Source organism: Caretta caretta, chromosome 7 (genome assembly GCF_965140235.1).
Source record: "Caretta caretta isolate rCarCar2 chromosome 7, rCarCar1.hap1, whole genome shotgun sequence".
Taxonomy (NCBI): Eukaryota; Metazoa; Chordata; order Testudines; family Cheloniidae; genus Caretta; species Caretta caretta.
Genome location: NC_134212.1, coordinates 105,029,290 through 105,047,478, shown reverse-complemented (window position 1 = coordinate 105,047,478; position 18,189 = coordinate 105,029,290). Strand labels below are relative to the sequence as shown.

The 18,189-nt window shown below is 39.8% G+C and overlaps 1 protein-coding gene across 1 annotated transcript in view; it reads left to right on the top strand.

Annotated features, from left to right (window-relative positions):
* The first annotated feature begins 311 nt into the window (after window positions 1–311).
* The window catches only part of ABRAXAS2 (abraxas 2, BRISC complex subunit), a 29,372-nt gene continuing 11,494 nt past the window's right edge, over window positions 312–18,189 (top strand). The window contains exons 1-6 of the mRNA XM_048858056.2: window positions 312–423; window positions 2,985–3,075; window positions 7,966–8,002; window positions 13,606–13,672; window positions 16,491–16,681; window positions 17,999–18,118. Of these exons, the coding sequence (XP_048714013.2) occupies window positions 352–423; window positions 2,985–3,075; window positions 7,966–8,002; window positions 13,606–13,672; window positions 16,491–16,681; window positions 17,999–18,118 (578 nt within the window). The 5' untranslated portion in view covers window positions 312–351. The remainder of the gene's footprint in view (window positions 424–2,984; window positions 3,076–7,965; window positions 8,003–13,605; window positions 13,673–16,490; window positions 16,682–17,998; window positions 18,119–18,189) is intronic.

The window sequence follows — 18,189 nt, the reverse complement described above, 5'->3', positions numbered from 1 at the left end:
GTGGCCCACCTCAGACCGTTGACAAGAAGGCGCGAGTAACAGCAGAGGGGAAATTAGTTTTTGTAACGACCAGGAGCGCATAGTGAGAGGTACTGACAGGCAGGGCCCAGGTGAGAGTGGCAGCGGCCCCCAAGCACTGTGCGAGGCGGGCACCAGCTCCCGCGGTGGCCGCGCCGGGGCCGTGCGGCACCTGCTCTCAGCGCTCCCAGGCGCCCGCGCATTGAGGCTGGCAGCTGGGAACTACATTTCCCAGGCATCCCCGCGGCGCTCCCGGAAGCCGGGGCGGCGGGGGGGCAGTGGGAGGGGGCGGCGCGGTGGTTTGTGGGAGCGGCAGCGGCGGTGGTCTCCATCATGGCGGCTTCCATTTCGGGCTACACGTTCAGTTCCGTCTGTTACTACAGCGCTAACAGCAGCGCGGATCACGTAGGTGTCCGGGGCTGCGCCCTGCTCCCCGCCGGGGAGCTGCCGGGAAGGAGACGGGCTCCTCACTCCCCACTGGGGTAGGGGGGCTTCAGGGAACCCCTGCCCGCTTGCCCTGGGCCTAGCGCCCCCTGCCCCGCCCGCTCTCCCCGAGCCGGCCGCCTTCGCCTCACCTCTGTGCCGGGGCAGGCTGGGGGTGAGGGGATGGGGGGGTAAGGGAAGTGGAGGGGCAGAGTTGGGGGTGGGGCATGTTGTGATTAGGTGTTGTGAAGGTCTTGGGGAAGTGAGTCTCTTACGTTTCCCCCCCGCAACGGGTCTAACGAATCAGTCAGAGGGTGTACAGGGAAAAGGGGGAAGCCCAGGTGGACTGAACCCCTCGGCCCGACACAGAGCAGTAGGCATTAAAAGTGTTGTGTGTTGTTGCAATCCAGACTAGGCGTTTGCATGTCCGTGCATTGCTGACATTAGTCGTGCATCAGTCCTGCCTCTAGGGATGTTTATTTCTCTGGTTGTTCCGGTTCTCGTTTAACTCTGGTCTGAATACTTTCAGGAAATGGATCCCGTTCTCCATCTTCTCTTGTGTGCCCCACATGCCCCTGCTGACATTAACCAGGTGGATAGTATGGTGCCATAGTCGCAGAAGGCTATTCACAGGTGGCTAAACCAAAAGCTAGCTTCCAAAAGCTGCCTAATATCTTGAGTTCATTACTCTAAAAAGCCTACTTTGTTCTTATAAAAGACTATTTTTACAATATTGTCTGCAGTGTACATAGTTTCTCTTTCTTGCATAAAATCATTTTGGCGTACAATAGACGTTGGATCATAATTCACTTAAATAAACTGCCTACTTGGATCATCCCTTGAGTATTGTAATTTACTTGTTAACCTAATACAAGTTATCACTCTACTTTCATTGTAAAATGTATGTAATCAAGAAGCAGAAATTTAAAGAGAGTTTGTCAGTTGCATTATCAACTTTTCTATTGACCATGTTGCACAAAGTAAACACATTAAATGTAGCTTTTTTATCATACTACTAGAATTTATTATAGGGATTTTATAATGCCTGCAAAGGTCTTTCACCCTTGAAAGTAGATCTTTCATTTTAAAGAGCGTGGTTTTGATTGACAGTCTGATGTAGGCCCAAATTCTGCAAACATGTATGTTATTAACTTTGTTGCTGTGAGTACTTTCTAATAAAGTCAAGCATTTGTGTGAATGCTGCTGGATCAGGGCCTTGTATCAGTGTGCCATGTACTTGAAAGTTGGGGTGGGTGTACAATAAAAAGGTGCATCTGATGGAGTGAGCTGTAGCTCACAAAAGCTTATGCTCAAATAAATTGGTTAGTCTCTAAGGTGCCACAAGTACTCCTTTTCTTTTTGCGAATACAGACTAACACGGCTGTTACACTGAAACCAATAAAAAGGGGGGAAACATAAGCATCTGGATTAAACCTCTTTATTCTTCACAGTGTACTAGCACTAGTCATTAAAAATATTAGCTAGAGTCTGGCTTGCAGCAATATATATTTGTGGTTAGGGCTTTGCTGACATTAGCTTTTAATCCACTGGTAGGTAGTGTAAATTTGCTCTACTTATCTGAACGAAAAAAAACAAATGGCAACCTATTGTTTCATTATTTATATTGATAGGGCCTGATTATCAGTTATCCCACTCTTGTGCTTGGGATAGGAACAGAGAGGGAAAGATGGCTTTAATTACAAAAGAATGATCTGGCTCATTCTGACCAATCGTCCACCTACCCCTGTATCCTGTCTTCCAACAGTGGCCGATTCCAAATCCTTCACTGGGAAGGAACAGAACAGGGCAATTAAGAGTAATCCACCCCCTGTGGCTAGTCCCAGCTTCTAACATTTGGTAGTTTAGGGACACCTGGAGCATGTGGTTGTGTCCCGGAGCATCTTAGCTAATGGATGTATTCTCCATGAATTTATCTAATTCTTTTTTGAACCCATTTATACTTTTGGTCTTCACAGCATCACATGGCAACAAGTTCAACAGGTTGGCTATGTGTTGTGTGAAGAAGTACTCCTTTTGTTTGTTTGAAACCTGCCTATTAAATTCACCACTGTTTTCCATTTTCTGGAAGTGCCCAGCCCCAGCATCAGGTGTAAATAGAGCAACCTCAGGGCTTCTGTAGTGTACACTCTGTTTCCTGTGGGCCTTGGAAGGAGAGAATAATTGTGATGCACCAGCTCCATTTCCATATTATGCCCATAACATGGCCCCTGTACCGGGATTGTTAACAAAGTGCATATAGAGCCCTTACACAAGTTTTACAGTTGCAAAGATAGTATTCTTCAAAAGCAATTTCTGCCTCATTCAACACATCGTTACACTGCCAGATTTGCATAAAGGGGCCTTAAGTGAAACTTAGAATCAGGCAATGTTGAATTTACTGATAGTTGCATTTGCTGTTGCGCAAATCAACATGTCAATTTCAAACAGTCTTACATTTAATTTTTTTATTAAATGTGCTTGCGAATAAATTATACTAGTGGGTTCTTTCTGTTTTTAGTCTGCATCTTTTTTTTTAATTGTAGGAAGGATTTCTGCTTGGAGAGGTAAGACAAGAGGAGACATTTAGTATCAGTGATTCACAAATCAGCAACACTGAATTTCTGCAAGTAATCGGTAAGTTGTACTAAGCTTTGAGAAATTCTGGAAGAGGTGCCTAGTTCACTTTTTTTTTTATAAATAAGGATTTTTTTTTTCTGTTTAAAGGAAAAAAACTTTTAAAAAGTTTTCTCCTTTTTAAAAAATAGGTATTTTTGCTAATTCTTCTGTAAGGGTATAAGGCAAGATTTTACAACCTCCCAAGAACTGTTATCCAAATATTCTTATTTACTACCATGTGTGTACATATATGGCTGAAGCATGAGGAAAGGGAACAGTTCTTTTGCTGGATACATTTTTGATGTGCCTCTCTGTAGAGTAAATGTAACTCATCTTAGCCATTCAGTAAATTCCACAAATAGCTTGAATTTTGTAAAATGAAATAATTTAGGCCCTAATCTTGAAAATGATTCCACCCACACGTTTCAAATTTGATTTTTTTTTTTTTTTGCTCCCTTGTGTCTGTCTTCATTAACTTCTGTTTTTTTTTATGGGACACGAAAATATTTTTCTCTTTCTTGGTAAATAGCTGAAAAATCAGCCATCAATACTGAGGCCATCCCATCTATCAGGATTTTTGTTGTTTGCTTTTTAAATAAAATGTAGTTAGAGGGGCATGGTCAAATTCATAATCATATACGTTTAAAATCCTTACCCATGTTACTAATAACACATTAAAATTGTATTTTAAACAACTAATTAACTGTTTAGGTTTCCTGTTTACTATTTTGCATTTCTCTAGACAATGAAAATAGACTAGTGGGTTTAACTGCAGTAAGTACTACAAGAAAATATTTAGAACTCATTTAATTTCTTACTCCAAAACAGTCCTGGCCCTTGATCCTGCTAACATTTACACATGCTTAACTTGACTACTGTGAACAACCCCATTTTTTTTAAAGGGGCTACTCATGGCAGTCAGGTTGAGATGATGCTTAAATATGCACAGGATCGAGGCCTTGTTTATTGAACTGCAGGGTAATGTCACAAAGCTTATTTGTTTTTGCTTGCTGTGACAAAATGAGATGATTCTAATGGAGATTTTAAAGATCTGGTTTTTGCTGCTGGGTTATTGTTGGCTGTTGTAAATATATTGATTAATGGTTGAAGGGCAGTAAATAGGAGTGGTCAGGTTGATAGCAATATATTTAAGAATTGTCAAGGAGGTGGTCCTTTTTAATGGATGCATGTATAAATCAAAATAAAAATGCATTAAAATATTTCTATCAGTCTTAAAATGTTGGTGTTTTTAAGGCCTAAATCCTCAGTCCTGCAATCAGATCTAGTGCCAGCAGACCCCCATTGACTTTAGCGAGGTCCTGTGCAGGTGTAAGGGATTGGCCAACACAGAGTTGATTGCAGAACAGGGCCTACATTTTAGTCCATGTTTAAACTGATATACATGATACCATGAAAAAAGACAAGTTACTGTGTGTGTGTGAGATGGGGAAGTGTGGTAGCAGAAAATTGTTGATTTTCTTCTCAATATATATTTGCTTTGACACATTTAAATTTGCATTATACAAACTCAGTTACTGATCTGAGTCATTGATGACAATAGAGCATATTAATACACTTCAGTTTCAGCACTAGGTGCACATACCAAATAGTTGTGGCATTATGGGTTGCTTTTTTTCTGTCAATAGACAACTTCTACAATATGTTATTCACAAACAAGGTAACTGGTATTTTAGAAAAAAAATAGGGAATTATCCCCATCAAAAGAGCTCTTTTGAATATTATAATACTTCAAAATGTAGGATTTGTGAATTCCTGTTGAAGAAATAACTTAAAACTTGGTATTAAGGCCTGAAAGTAGTGTACGGAAATTAAGCCTCATAACACTGTTGTGCGGTAGTTTTATCATTCCCATTTATCAATTCTCGGTCTACCATAGAGGTTTAGTGATATCCCAAGGATATACAGCTAGTCACTGTACAGAAGCACAGCTAGAATTTAAGAATTCGTGGTTACTTCTTACATTCTATCCAGTAGACCACACTGCTTCAGTTTTTATAAGAAAGCCCTAGATCTGGTCTAGATATAACAATGTAGCTGAAAAAAACAAGGTGTCTGTTCCCAATAATTTTAGCATGTGTACTGCTGTTTGAGGTTGTCATAAATATAAAGGGAAGGGTAAACCCCTTTAAAATCCCTCCTGGCAGAGGAAAAATCCTCTTACCTGTAAAGGGTTAAGAAGCTAAAGGTAACCTTGGTGGCACCTAACCAAAATGACCAATGAGGAGACAAGATACTTTCAAAAGCTGGGAGGAGGGAGAAAACCAAAGGGTCTGTGTCTGTATGATGCTTTGGCTGGGGACAGAACAGGAATGGAGTCTTAGAATTTAGTAAGTAATCTAGCTAGGTATGTGTTAGATTATGATTTCTTTAAATGGCTGAGAAAATAGCTGTGCTGAATAGAATGAATATTCCTGTCTCTGTGTCTTTTGTGTAACTTAAGGTTTTGCCTAGAGGGATTCTCTATGTTTTGAATCTAATTACCCTGTAAGGTATCTACCATCCTGATTTTACAGAGGTGATTCCTTTACTTCTATTAAAAGTCTTCTTGTAAGAAAACTGAATGCTTTTTCATTGTTCTAAGATCCAAGGGTTTGGGTCTGTGGTCACCTATGCAAATTGGGGAGGATTTTTACCAAACCTTCCCCAGGAAGTGGGGTGCAATGGTTGGGAGGATTTTGGGGGGAAAGACGTGTCCAAACTACGTTTCCCAGTAAACCCAGATAAAGTTTGGTGGTGGCAGTGGAAATCCAAGGGTAAAATAATTTTGTACCTTGGGGAAGTTTTAACCTAAGCTGGTAAAAGTAAGCTTAGGAGGTTTTCATGCAGGTCCCCACATCTGTACCCTAGAGTTCAGAGTGGGGAAGGAACCTTGACAGAGGTAACTACATTGTATGCTGGTATTATATTATTTACTGGCTTTGTTTAGCAAATCATTTCCACGAGACTCAAGAATGTCAGGCTGTAAATCTGGAATTGGCATTGTTATCTTCGGTTTGCAATTAAATAAAAATGTTACTTTCACAGCTGCATCCCTATTGTAGCCAAAAACAAGTTGAAATCTCTGGAAGCACAAACATACATTGATGTGCAGAGACTTATTTTGGCAAAAAGAAAATGAGTACTTGTGGCACCTTAGAGACTAACCAATTTATTTGAGCATAAGCTTTCGTGAGCTACAGCTCACTTCATCGGATGCATACTGTGGAAGGTGTAGAAGATCTTTTTATACACACAAAGCATGAAAAAATACCTCCCCCCACCCCACTCTCCTGCTGGTAATAGCTTATCTAAAGTGATCACTCTCCTTACAATGTGTATGGTAATCAAGTTGGGCCATTTCCAACACACATCCAGGTTCCCCCCCCCACACACACACACAGCAGGAGAGTGGGTTTGTGTGTGGGGGGGGAGAGGTACTTTCCACAGTATGCATCCGATGAAGTGAGCTGTAGCTCACAAAAGCTTATGCTCAAATAAATTGGTTAGTCTCTAAGGTGCCACAAGTACTCCTTTTCTTTTTGCAAATACAGACTAACATGGCTGTTACTCTGAAACCTGTCATTATTTTGGCAGTGTCTGAATATAGTGAAAAGTTAATGTGTAAAGTCTGTTCTTGGAGATTGTGGTTTGATTGATCTGAAATTGCTGAAGTTGTGAGCAAACTCTGAGGCTTTCAGAACAGCAAGTGATGAATTACCCTTCAGGGAGGAAGGTACCAAGCAAAGTTACTGCTAAGTGCTCACTTTGGCAGAGCTCAAAATATTATTTCTGTATAAATGCTGCTGAATCTAAGGAAAGAATAAGGGGCTTAAGAGTACCTAAGACAGAAGCACTAGAAAGGATTGGTAGAGAAAAATGCAAATAAAAGATAAACAGTAGCTGATTAAAAAGTCATAACTGGAAGGATAGTTGGTACAAGTACCTAAAGCACAGAAACAAACAAACTTTGATTCACGTTGAAAAGACAGATATAATAATTTATGGGCTTTTTAATTATTTTCCCATTCTTGCCCCACAGCACAGATCTTTTATAACCTTTGCTGCTTAAATGTGAATCTTAGGAAATATTTGTTACTAATTCTTAAAATCAGAAGAAAAAATAATGCAGTGACTTTGTTTAGTTGTAATCACATTGGCTAAAAGAAAATGAGTATTTGTGGCACCTTAGAGACTAACCAATTTATTTGAGCATAAGCTTTCGTGAGCTACAGCTCACTTCATCGGTTGCATCTGATGAAGTGAGCTGTAGCTCACGAAAGCTTATGCTCAAATAAATTGGTTAGTCTCTAAGGTGCCACAAATACTCATTTTCTTTTTGCAAATACAGACTAACACGGCTGCTGCTCTGAAACCTGTCACATTGGCTAAAGTGACAGGAAAGCAGTCATGCCAGGTGGTGCTTACCATCTTCTCTTTTAGGTCATTAATCTGTATTTCCCTTCCTCCAATTTGGTTAATTTGTCACATCTAACTGTTATGTTTGCTTCCTACACATTTTTCTATCTGTCACTGCACCATTACTGAACAACTGTAAACAGATTACTATAGGAAGATACATCTAAAAGCAAATGAATCTGAAAACTCAGCAATATATTAGATACTTAACACCCATAGAAGAATATTTTAAAATGTGATTACTAGGTTCACTTACATGTTCCCTAGGTTCAATATGCTCAGTATAATGCATTCTTAGACAGAAAGACTACCCTCTCACCCTACAGGGGGCAATTCTTGTTGTCAGAAGTTGTCCACAGACTGACAGCAGTATATTGTATATGATATTGTTTATTATTGGAGATTTAGAAGAAATTGTGCAATTGTACACCACCACAGTTTTCTCTGGGTTTTGAGCTGCTGGGACAGACACTTTCTTTTTTTTTATTACAGAAATCCATGACCACGAGCCTTGTTCAAAACTCTTTAGGTAAGCTATTTCTGTTGTTCGACTGTACTGATTCCACTGTTGGGTGAATCCGGCACATAAAGATAGGTAGCTCATTGAAATACATTAGCGTTTCAAATGTGTATAGTAACACTTGAAACTGCTCTTTATGTGGTTGTATTATAGTAATATGGCTAAATGGCTCCCATTGTGACACAGAAAACATCCTTTGAAAGCTGTACTAACACCATTTTAATGTAGAGTTTTAGTTTAAAAAGCGCATATCAGCAAAGTATGTGTAGGTACCATGGCCCAGATTCTTTCCTGTTTTGAATTTTCATTTGATGTATTAGAGAGTGGTGGCAGTGAAGGATCCGGTCTTGGCTCCCTGATAGTTGAGGTGGAGCTGCACCCTAGTATAGGTTGGAGAATCATTTGGACTGCTTTAACCTATGCCAGTTTGTCCCCAAGAGACCTGGGGAATAGATGTGCAGCACACTCTGGTCACCCTCACCCCAGATGACCCCTAGACCAGGGCCAGGGAGTGGTGTAGGAGCCAAGAATGATGACTTTGCATCAGCTAATTATTCTCCCATGCCAGAGGAATTTTCAGCTGGCTAGATCAAGCTGATGTCTGGCCCCTCTGCACTGCCAGAATGTAAAAGGGAATCTAGCTCTATATATCTTCATTTAGAAGACTCAGACTGTGTTAAATCTAATTTTCTCATGTAGACTGCAGTTACTAAGCAAAGGTGGCTTCTAAATTACTATCTATAGTATGTGTTTAGAAGTTGCATTTTTAGAAATAATCCCTGGTTATATTCCACGCATTTGTTTTTATTTGGAGATTTCCACAGATTTACTAAGGAATGGGCCGCAAGTGTCATGATTGACATTTATTATATTAAAAAACAGACCCTGCAGTCTGATTTGCTCTCTGATAATTACAGAAGGGAATAGTCTCATCCCTGTGATTTATGTGCAAGACTCTCCACATCTCAGCTTATGTCCCAGTATCTGGCTGGTCTTTTTCGGATGTCCATGCATTGGTCCCTGGTGCTGCTTCATGCAGTATACCTCAAAGCTGAAATCATGTTCTTACAATCATCTTCCCAATTAGTTGATTACTAGTAGTTGAGTCAGAAAGGGACAGAGGCCTGTATATTTCAGTGTGACTTCTTTACAAAAATATTCAGTTGCTTTTGAACTCCAAGAGAGTCTTAAGTACAGACACATCCTTAGGGGAGGATTTATTAAAGGTGGTACTCTATATCCTAGTAGAGAAGAGAGAATAGAAGTTGATGAAGTACAGGTAGGAACTGAAGAGGAACAGTCAAACGAAGAGTCCCATTCGGTTACACCACATGATGGTAGACAGCTAAATATTGACAAATTTAATAAGTGCTTGTATACAAATGCAAGAATTCTAAATAGATGGATGAACTTGAGTGCCTGGTATTAAATGAAGATATTAATATAATAGACATCACAGAAACTTGGTAGGAATGATGATAATCAGTGGGACCTGGTATACCATGGTACAAAATATATACGAATGACAGAGTGGATTGCGTTGGTGCGGGAGTAGCATTGTATGTGAAAGAAAGCGTAGACCCAAATATAGTAAAAATGTTAAATGATTCAAACCATATAATACAATCTCTCTGGATAGAAATTCCATGCTTGAATAATAAGAGTATAGAAGTAGGAACATACTGCGGACCACCTCACCAGAGTGATGGTGGTGATTGTGAAATGCTCAGGGAGATTAGAGAGGCTATGAAAACAGTAAACCCAGTAATATTGGGGGATTTCAACTATCCCCATATTGCCTGGGAGCATGTCACCTCAGAACGGGATGCAAAGATAACATTTCTAGACACCATTAATGACTATTTCTTGGAGCTATTTCTGGAACCTACAAGAGGAGAAGCAGTTCTTGATTTAGTCATAAGTAGCACACAGGATCTGGTCCAAGATGTGAATATAGCTGAGCCACTCAATAATAGCAACCATAATGTAATTAAATTGTGCAGGGAAAATACCAAAGAAACCCACCACAGTAGCATTTAACTTCAAAAAGGGGAACTACACAAATATGAGGAGCCTAGTTAAACAGAAATTAAAAGAAAGAGTTGTAAGAGTGAAATGCCTGCAAGCTGCATGGAAACTTTTGAAAGACCCCATAATAGAGGCTCAAACTATATGTATATCCCAAATTTAAAAAAAAAAAAAAAGTAAGAGGATTAAAAAAATGCCGTCATGGCCAAGCAGCGGAGTAAAAGAGGCGGGTAGAGGCAAAGAGACATCCTTTAAAAATTGGAAGTCAAAACCTACTCAGTAAAACAAAGGAGCATAAACTCTGGCAAGTCAAAAGTAAAAGTGCAAATAGCCAGGCCAAAAAAAAATTTGAAGAGCAACTAGCAAAAGGCACAGAAACTAACAGCAAAACTTCAAATATGTCAGAAGCAGGAAGCTTGCCAAATATTCAGTGGGGCCACTGAATGATGGGAATGCTAAAGGAGTATTCAGTGAAGGCTGTTGTGGAGAAGCTAAATGAATTCTTTTCATTAGTCTCCACTACAGAGGATGTGAGGGAGATTCCCACATCTGAGCCATTCTTTTTAGTTGACAAATGTGAGGAACTGTCCCAGATTGAGGTGTCAGAGGTGGTTTTGGAAGAAGTTGATAAATTAAACAGTAATAAGTCACCAGGAGCAGATAGTGTTCACCCAAGGGAACTCAAATATGAAATTTTAGAACTACTGACTGTAGTATGTTACCTATTGCTTAAGCCTCTGTACCGGATGACTGACTGACTGACAGCAATATAATGCCAATTTTTAAAAAAAATATTCCAGAAGCAGTCCTGGCAATTACAGGCCATTAAGCCTAACTTCAGTACCAGGCAAATTGGTTGAAGCTATAGTAAAGAACAGAATTATCCAACACATAGATGAACATAATATGTTGGGGAAGAGTAAACACAACTTTTGTAAAAGGAAGTCATGCCCCACCAATCTATTAGAATTCTTTGAGAGGGTCAACAAGCATGTGGACAGTGGTGATCCAGTTGATATAGTGTACTTTAGACTCAAAGTCTTTGACAACGTTCCCCAAAGGCTCTTAAGTAAAGCAGGCAGTCGTGGTATAAGTGGGAAGGTCATCTCATGGATCAGTAACTGATTAAAAGACAGGCAACAAAGGGCAGGAATAAATTGTCAGTTTTCACAGTGGAGAGAGGTAAAGAGTGAGGTCCCCTAAGGATCTGTACTGGAACTAATGCTGTTCAGCATACTCATAAATGATCTGGAAAAGGGGGGTAAACAGTGAGATGGCAAAGGTTTCAGACAATACAAAATTACTCAAGATAGTTAAGTCCAAAGCTGACTGCGGAAAGTTACAGAGGGATCTCAGAAAACTGGGTGCCTGGGCAACAAAATGGCAGATGAAATTCAATGTTGATAAATGCAAAATAATGCATATTGGAAAACACAATCTCAACTATTCGTACAAAATGATGGGTCTAAATTACCTGTTAACACATAAGAAAATGTCCTTAAAGTCATGGGTGGTTCTCTGAAAACATCCACTCAATGTGCAGCAGCAGTCAAAAAAGCTAAAATTGTTAGGAACTATTAGGAAAGAAGTAGATAAGACAGAAAATATCATAATGCTGTAACTATATGAATCCATGGTACAGCCACACTTGGAATACTATCTTCAGTTCTGGTTGCCCCATCTCAAGAAAGGTATATTAGAATTGAAAAAAGTACAGAAAAGTGCAACAAAGGTATATTTTCTAACAGCTTCTGTATGAGGAGAGATTAAGAAGACTGGGACTTTTCATCTTAGAAAAGAGATGGCTAAGGAGGGATATGATAGAGTTCTATAAAATCATGAATGCTGTGGAGAAAGTGAATAGGGGTCACCCAGCAAAATTGATAGCAGATTTAAAAGAAACAAAAGGAAGTATTACCCCTCACAGTGCATTGTTAACTTGTGGAACTCGTTGCCAGGGGATGCTGTAAAGGTCAAAAGTATAACTGTATTCAGAAGACGATTAGATAAGTTTATGAAGGATAGGTCCATCAATGGTTATTAGCCAGGATGTTCAGGGATGCTATCCCATTCTCTGGGTGTCGCTAAATTTCTGATGGCCAGAAGCTGGGACTGGACAACAGGATGGATCGCTCAATAAATTGCCTTGTTCTGTTCATTCCCTGGGAAGCATTTGGCACCAGCCACTGTCAGAAGACAGGATATTGAGCTAGATGGACCATTGGTCAGACCCAGTATGGCTGCTCTGATGTTCAAAGTGCATATGCTACTCATCAGTAGCAGTGCTCAGTATGTGTTGCTCTTCCTTTAACCTTCACATACAAAAACATTTTTGGCACACTACCAAAGCTTCTTGACTTAAATGTAGTCAGTCATAAGGAGACCTACAGCTGATCCACCCTGTGCTCTTTGAAAAGAACAGCTGTGGCCTTGCTGCTATTGAATAGGGTGAGTTTGGTTGCAGTGCATTTCCCAAGTTGTGGGAACTGAGCCAAAAATAAGGGTTCTAAAAAGGCCATTTTCCTGTAGCAAAACAGTTTGCAAATGAAGTTGCTCAATTTTTTACAATAATTGCTGGGTATCATCATCCTTGTATGTAGGAATGATGGTTTCATGAACTATAGAAAACAGACTTATGGGATTAGATGCCACTTTACATGAAAGAAAGCTTAAACATTTTAAAGGTGAACTGAAAGGATTATGTAATTAAATTATTCAGGATTCCACATTCATAATGAAATATTAGTCTTAAAATTCAAAATAACTTGCATCTTAAAACAAAATATAGTTCCACCTTTATTTACTGGCCAAGTACTGAGTTCAGGATTTTGTTTTTCTCTGACAAGAGTTGAGATCATAGACCTCTAAATCAGAGTGTTTTCCTGCACTGCTTTAGGAGTTAGTGATATCAGCTCTTGAAAGAGACTAAAGACTTGGCAGGTAAGTGAAGGAGAAATCTATTTTCAAATGTTTTTCAATGTGTAAACCGTTTGAATTCATGTTTTGTTATTGACTTAGGCCCCAGTCGTGCAAATGGAGCCATATGGGCACACCCTTACACTTGCATGGATAACTGTGGACTTCAGTGGAACTTCACAGGTATAAGGGTCCGCCCATGTAGATCTGGTTACAGGACTGCAGCCTGAAAAGGTGTTTCCATATTTTTTAATTGAAATATAAAATTGCTGTTCTTTCTCTCCATCACATTTAGCAGGTGGAGAACCCAGACATCCAAACATAGGGTTTTTCAAGAGCTAGTCAGAGGAAACTTATGCAGTCCAGCTACATGCTCCTTGTAAGAAGGGGTTGCCAATGAAATAATTGCCACCTAGCTGTTGGGTGCAACAACACTGAAGATTTTTTTAAACCAGTAGTTAAAACAAGGCATATTGTTTTTTCACCGTTAGTGGTCTCGGCACCATGTTGCTAAATTGCTGCATTGGATAAATGTAAAGCTGCTCAGTATTCTGTGGCTGAATTATGAGATAGTATCTAAAGATTAATTTAAGTACTGTATGTTTACCAAGATGACATGTGAATGGTCTGTAAACTGTACCTATATTTTTTTTCCTTTTTGGTTTAAGCTTTTATGACTATGCAGGCAAAGTTAATGAGGAGAGTTTGGACAGAATTCTTAAAGATCGAAGAAAAGTAAGTTTCACTATATTCTTCTACATTTGTTTTATTTTTCCCCCTTTTATAGCATATAGAGTCTACAAACAGGAAAAAATGGAACTTGGGGCTCATACAAATGAGCAACTGAACGTACTGCCTGGAACAAGTGCTTTCTTTTTCAAATCTGCCAGTTTATCTTGACTCGCATCATCTTTGGCAATACCAGGATTGAGTTTATCCTGTGAAGAGGCTATCAGTCATGCCAATTATTTTGTCAGTTTTGTGAGTCTGCTAATTTTAACTAGGGGCAAAACCAGAAGGACCAAATTCATGCTCACATGAAACCTTAGATTTAAGTTCAGGTCCCCAGAAATTAATAACTAGTACAGTATTAACCTACTGTCACCAGCCAATGGCTGAGTTAGACTTGCATAATAATGACTGCACTGTGCAACGTTGGCCAACAGAAAAGAGAGTTTATGTGAAATGCTCATTTAATCCAAGAGCAGTTACTGTGAAAATGTTCAGATACTCCTGCTTAAAAATAGTTATAGATTTATTAGAAAGGTTGACAAACAGCCTTGGAATTCAAATATTTCCACCATCTGAAATATTTTTAAACTGAAACAATATTGCCTCACAAAGTAGCTATTATTAAACTAGTGTACTCTTATTCAACTGTACTTTGCTATTAGCACATTCAGTACTATATTTAAAATGTTTTAAGTTTCTACAGTTGACCAAGAGAGGAGTATCAAACTCTTACCAATGGCTCATTTTCAACACAAATTTAAAACTTGTTAGTACTGTATCTTAACAATTAGCAAATACTTGTTTCAGACGTTTTTAACAGATCTGATGTCCTAAAGAGCAGAACTGAGCTTCAGATTGGAGACAAGCAATTTTTAGAGCAAGGATAATCAATTATTTTTGGTCAAGGTCCAAATTTCTTGGTCACGGTATGGTCAAGGTCCAGACTCCAGAGAAATATTTTTCATACCACAATTACAATAATGATGATGATAATAAGTACACAAAAAGATTTCACGGTCAGTTCAAAAGCATCTGGCAGTCTGGATTTGTCCCACGTTCCACTTATTGACTACCCTTGTCTTAGAGTATGTCTTCACTGCAAACTGAACTCTTTTTGAGTTAACGTGGCTTGGTTATTTTGCAGTGTGGTTGCTCTCACCTACTTTTCTTAGCTCGACTGTTGTATTAGCACCTGGCAAGTTGTGCAAACTTGAGCTGTAACCTATATCCCCTGACTGTCTAGCCAGCCTAAGGTAAGAGCTTTTGAGTGTGGACAGGCCTAAAGTTGGGGCAACTCTGAAATTATAACTCAAATTAACTCTCTACAGTGAAGAGAAGATCTAAGTTATCTGTTCTAACTAAACAATTATTTCAGTACCAGTTCCTGCGCCACAAATCTACTTTTAGTTCCCTGTAACCATTTATTTCTTGTCAGTTTGCTCCAACAAAAGCAGTTGCCTCAACTATATCTTACATCTAGTAATGATCACATGGGTGTTTCCCGTCTCCGACATTTAATTCTATAAGCACATAACTCCAGCACAGAACAGTATAAATATGGTGTGTGTGAACAAGATGTTCTCAACTGTTGAAAGAATGAGAGACGTTTCAGTCTTTCAGTTCCCCTTCAGGAGATAAAGCAGAAAACACTTTATTAAAACTGTCTGGCATTTTCTTTTCTTTAACCCCGTAGTGTACATTTTCAAATCAAGACACCAACTTTTCAGCTGAATTTTATTTTGTTGAGATATAGGTCAATTTCAGACTGTCAGTGAAGATGCATTATCTGCCATCTGAAAGTAGATAGACTTGAGAAGGGGAAAAGCTCTTAAGTGTCATGTGACTCAGCTCTCCAGATTTAAATTTAATGGATTCTTAATGCCATTAAGTTACCAGGACAACAACTAAAATAAAAATGCAGTTAGTAAATATCCTGGATTCAGCTGATTGCTAGCTGAGCTTCGTCAGAATCCACAGCAGTAGAGGTTTGATTGGAAAAAGACTGAGTAATATTTGCTAATGGGTTTTTGTATTTAATACAAGTGTCGTGCATTGACAGTTAATGTGTAGAATCCACTTTACTCTTTTTGAATGTATAGACATTTTCTTTATAATTCTGTGTACTCTCGTGGCTCTTACTGAGCCAGGTTCTGGTAATGAGCTAACTTTCTGCATTATTGTCCCTTTATTTCATGTAAACTTGCATGTAAATTATGAAGTTAAGTACATGTTAGTATTTGGTATAATAAATGAATTACTAGATGGATGTTATCTGCAGTACCTACAAGTACGTCAATTAAATGCTCAAAGGGATCATTTCAGCACTATACACAGCAGATTAATCCCACAGCTCCTGTGAATAAACATAAATTTGCAATTCTGTTCTCTGATGCATGTCATTGAAAATGTATCTCAAAAGTGCAACACAAGTGAATAGTCTGTTGCAGCAATCCTCAAAATAAAAGAAAAAAAGCTGCCAGGTTTGAAAACTGAGCAAGTAGCAACAAAGAGAAGATACTCTGAGACTTGCCTCTAAAATATAACCTTCCATTATAAGTGGGTTCCTAGATAGCATGAAGAGAATTAATTTATTCTTTCTTCTACAAAAAGGTTTGTAACAATAAACCACTTAAACTTTCAGACGTGGCAATAGTGATAGTCTGTGTAAAATGCAAGCAATCTACAATAATTCAGAATTATATAGTTGTCAGAATTTGTTTCTTAACTACATTAGCCATACTTTGAGCTTCAACAGATAAAACTATGAATCTTTTATCTCTCCATTGATACTTTGTTTTTCTCTTCTTTACTTTCATTACAGAACGTTATTGGATGGTACAGATTTAGGAGAAACACTCCGCAACAAATGTCATATAGAGAGCACATCATCCATAAACAGCTGACACACATTCTTGGAGTGCCTGACCTTGTCTTCCTTCTCTTCAGCTTCATCTCGACTGCAAATAACTCAACACATGCTTTAGAGTATGTGCTCTTTAGACCAAACCGAAGGTAAACAGTCCGGGTTCACATCAGCTACCACAGTGTGGTTGTAATTATACTCTTTATTAAAATTCCTAATAGCATTAAGAACTATTTTAAAAAATATCTATACTGAAAGCAATTGTCGACTGGTCAAAGTCTGGTTTTTATGTACATACATAATAAAACAGGGTAGCATGTTTTTCTCTGGAAGCAATTCATAAATGAAACTAAGATTCAGTCAGGACAATGGAAAGTTATTTTTCAGTCAATAAATTTTTTTAGACTAAAAATAGACTTTGAAAAAGTTGTTTCTAAAGAGAAATGAGAAGTCAGTATGGCTTTGCATCTCCAAAATTTCTGAGCTGGGAATGTGGCTTCCTTTCTGCACCTACAATAGTCTGATTAGTCCACAGTTGACAATTTAGGGCGGAGGTGGGCAAACTACGGCCCGTGGGACCATCCTGCCCAGCCCCTGAGCTTCCGGCCAGGGAGGCTAGCTCCCAGCCCCTCCCCTGCTGCCCCCCTCCCCAGCGGCCTCACCGCACCACCAGCGCTCTGGCCCACAACTCCTGCCAGGCAGCGCAGGTGGCTTGGCTGGCTCCAGCCAGGCTGCGAGCTCCTGCTGCTCTGAGCAGCATGGTAAGGGGGTGGGGTTGGATAAGGGGCAGGGAGTCCAGGGGGGCAGGGGGCGGTTGGATGGGGCGGAGGTTCAGGGCGGAGGGCAGTCTGGATGGGGAACAGGGGGTGCTGGATCAGCGGCCTGTCAAGGGGCGGGGATGTGGATAGGGGTAGGGGCAGTCAGGGAGCAGGGGGGGTTGGATGGGGGTGGGGTCCTGGGGGGGCGGTTAGGGGCAGAGGTCCCAGGAGGAGGTGGTCAGGGGAGAAGGAGCAGGAGGGTTGGATGGGTTGGGGATTCTGAGGGGGGCAGTCAGGGGGTGAGAAGTGGGAGGGGGCAGATAGGGGACAGGCTGTTTGGGGAGGCACAGCCTTCCATACCCTGCCCTCCATACGGTTTCTCAACACCGATGTAGCCCTCGGGCCAAAAAGTTTGCCCACCCCTGATTTAGGGGGTATGAAAGATCCACCTACTGGTCAATTTTGGTTCTGCATGAATGTGTTAAAAATAAAAGACAGCCATCTTTGAATATGACAAACTGTTTGTTCAAAATACAGCAGACCTAGAAATTTATATTAGCTTAAACTTTAAAGGAGTTGAGATCCTCACGTACTCGCCTTGCTTGGAGACAGACCTGTCCACTTTGGGTAGGGAGGTGGGGGCATATCAAGACTTGCAAAAAATCTTTGGAAGAATAATAGCAGTCTCTTTCTAAACTTTCTCTACAGGTATAATCAAAGAGTGTCACTTACAATTCCCAATCTCGGCAATACTAGTCAGCAGGAGTACAAAGTTTCTTCAGTGCCAAATACTTCTCAGAATTATGCCAAAGTTATTAAGGAACATGGGTAAGTGGAGTTTTTTTAAATTAAGTATAATCCAGAAGCTCTACAATTTTTGCCTCCTAAATAGTAATATG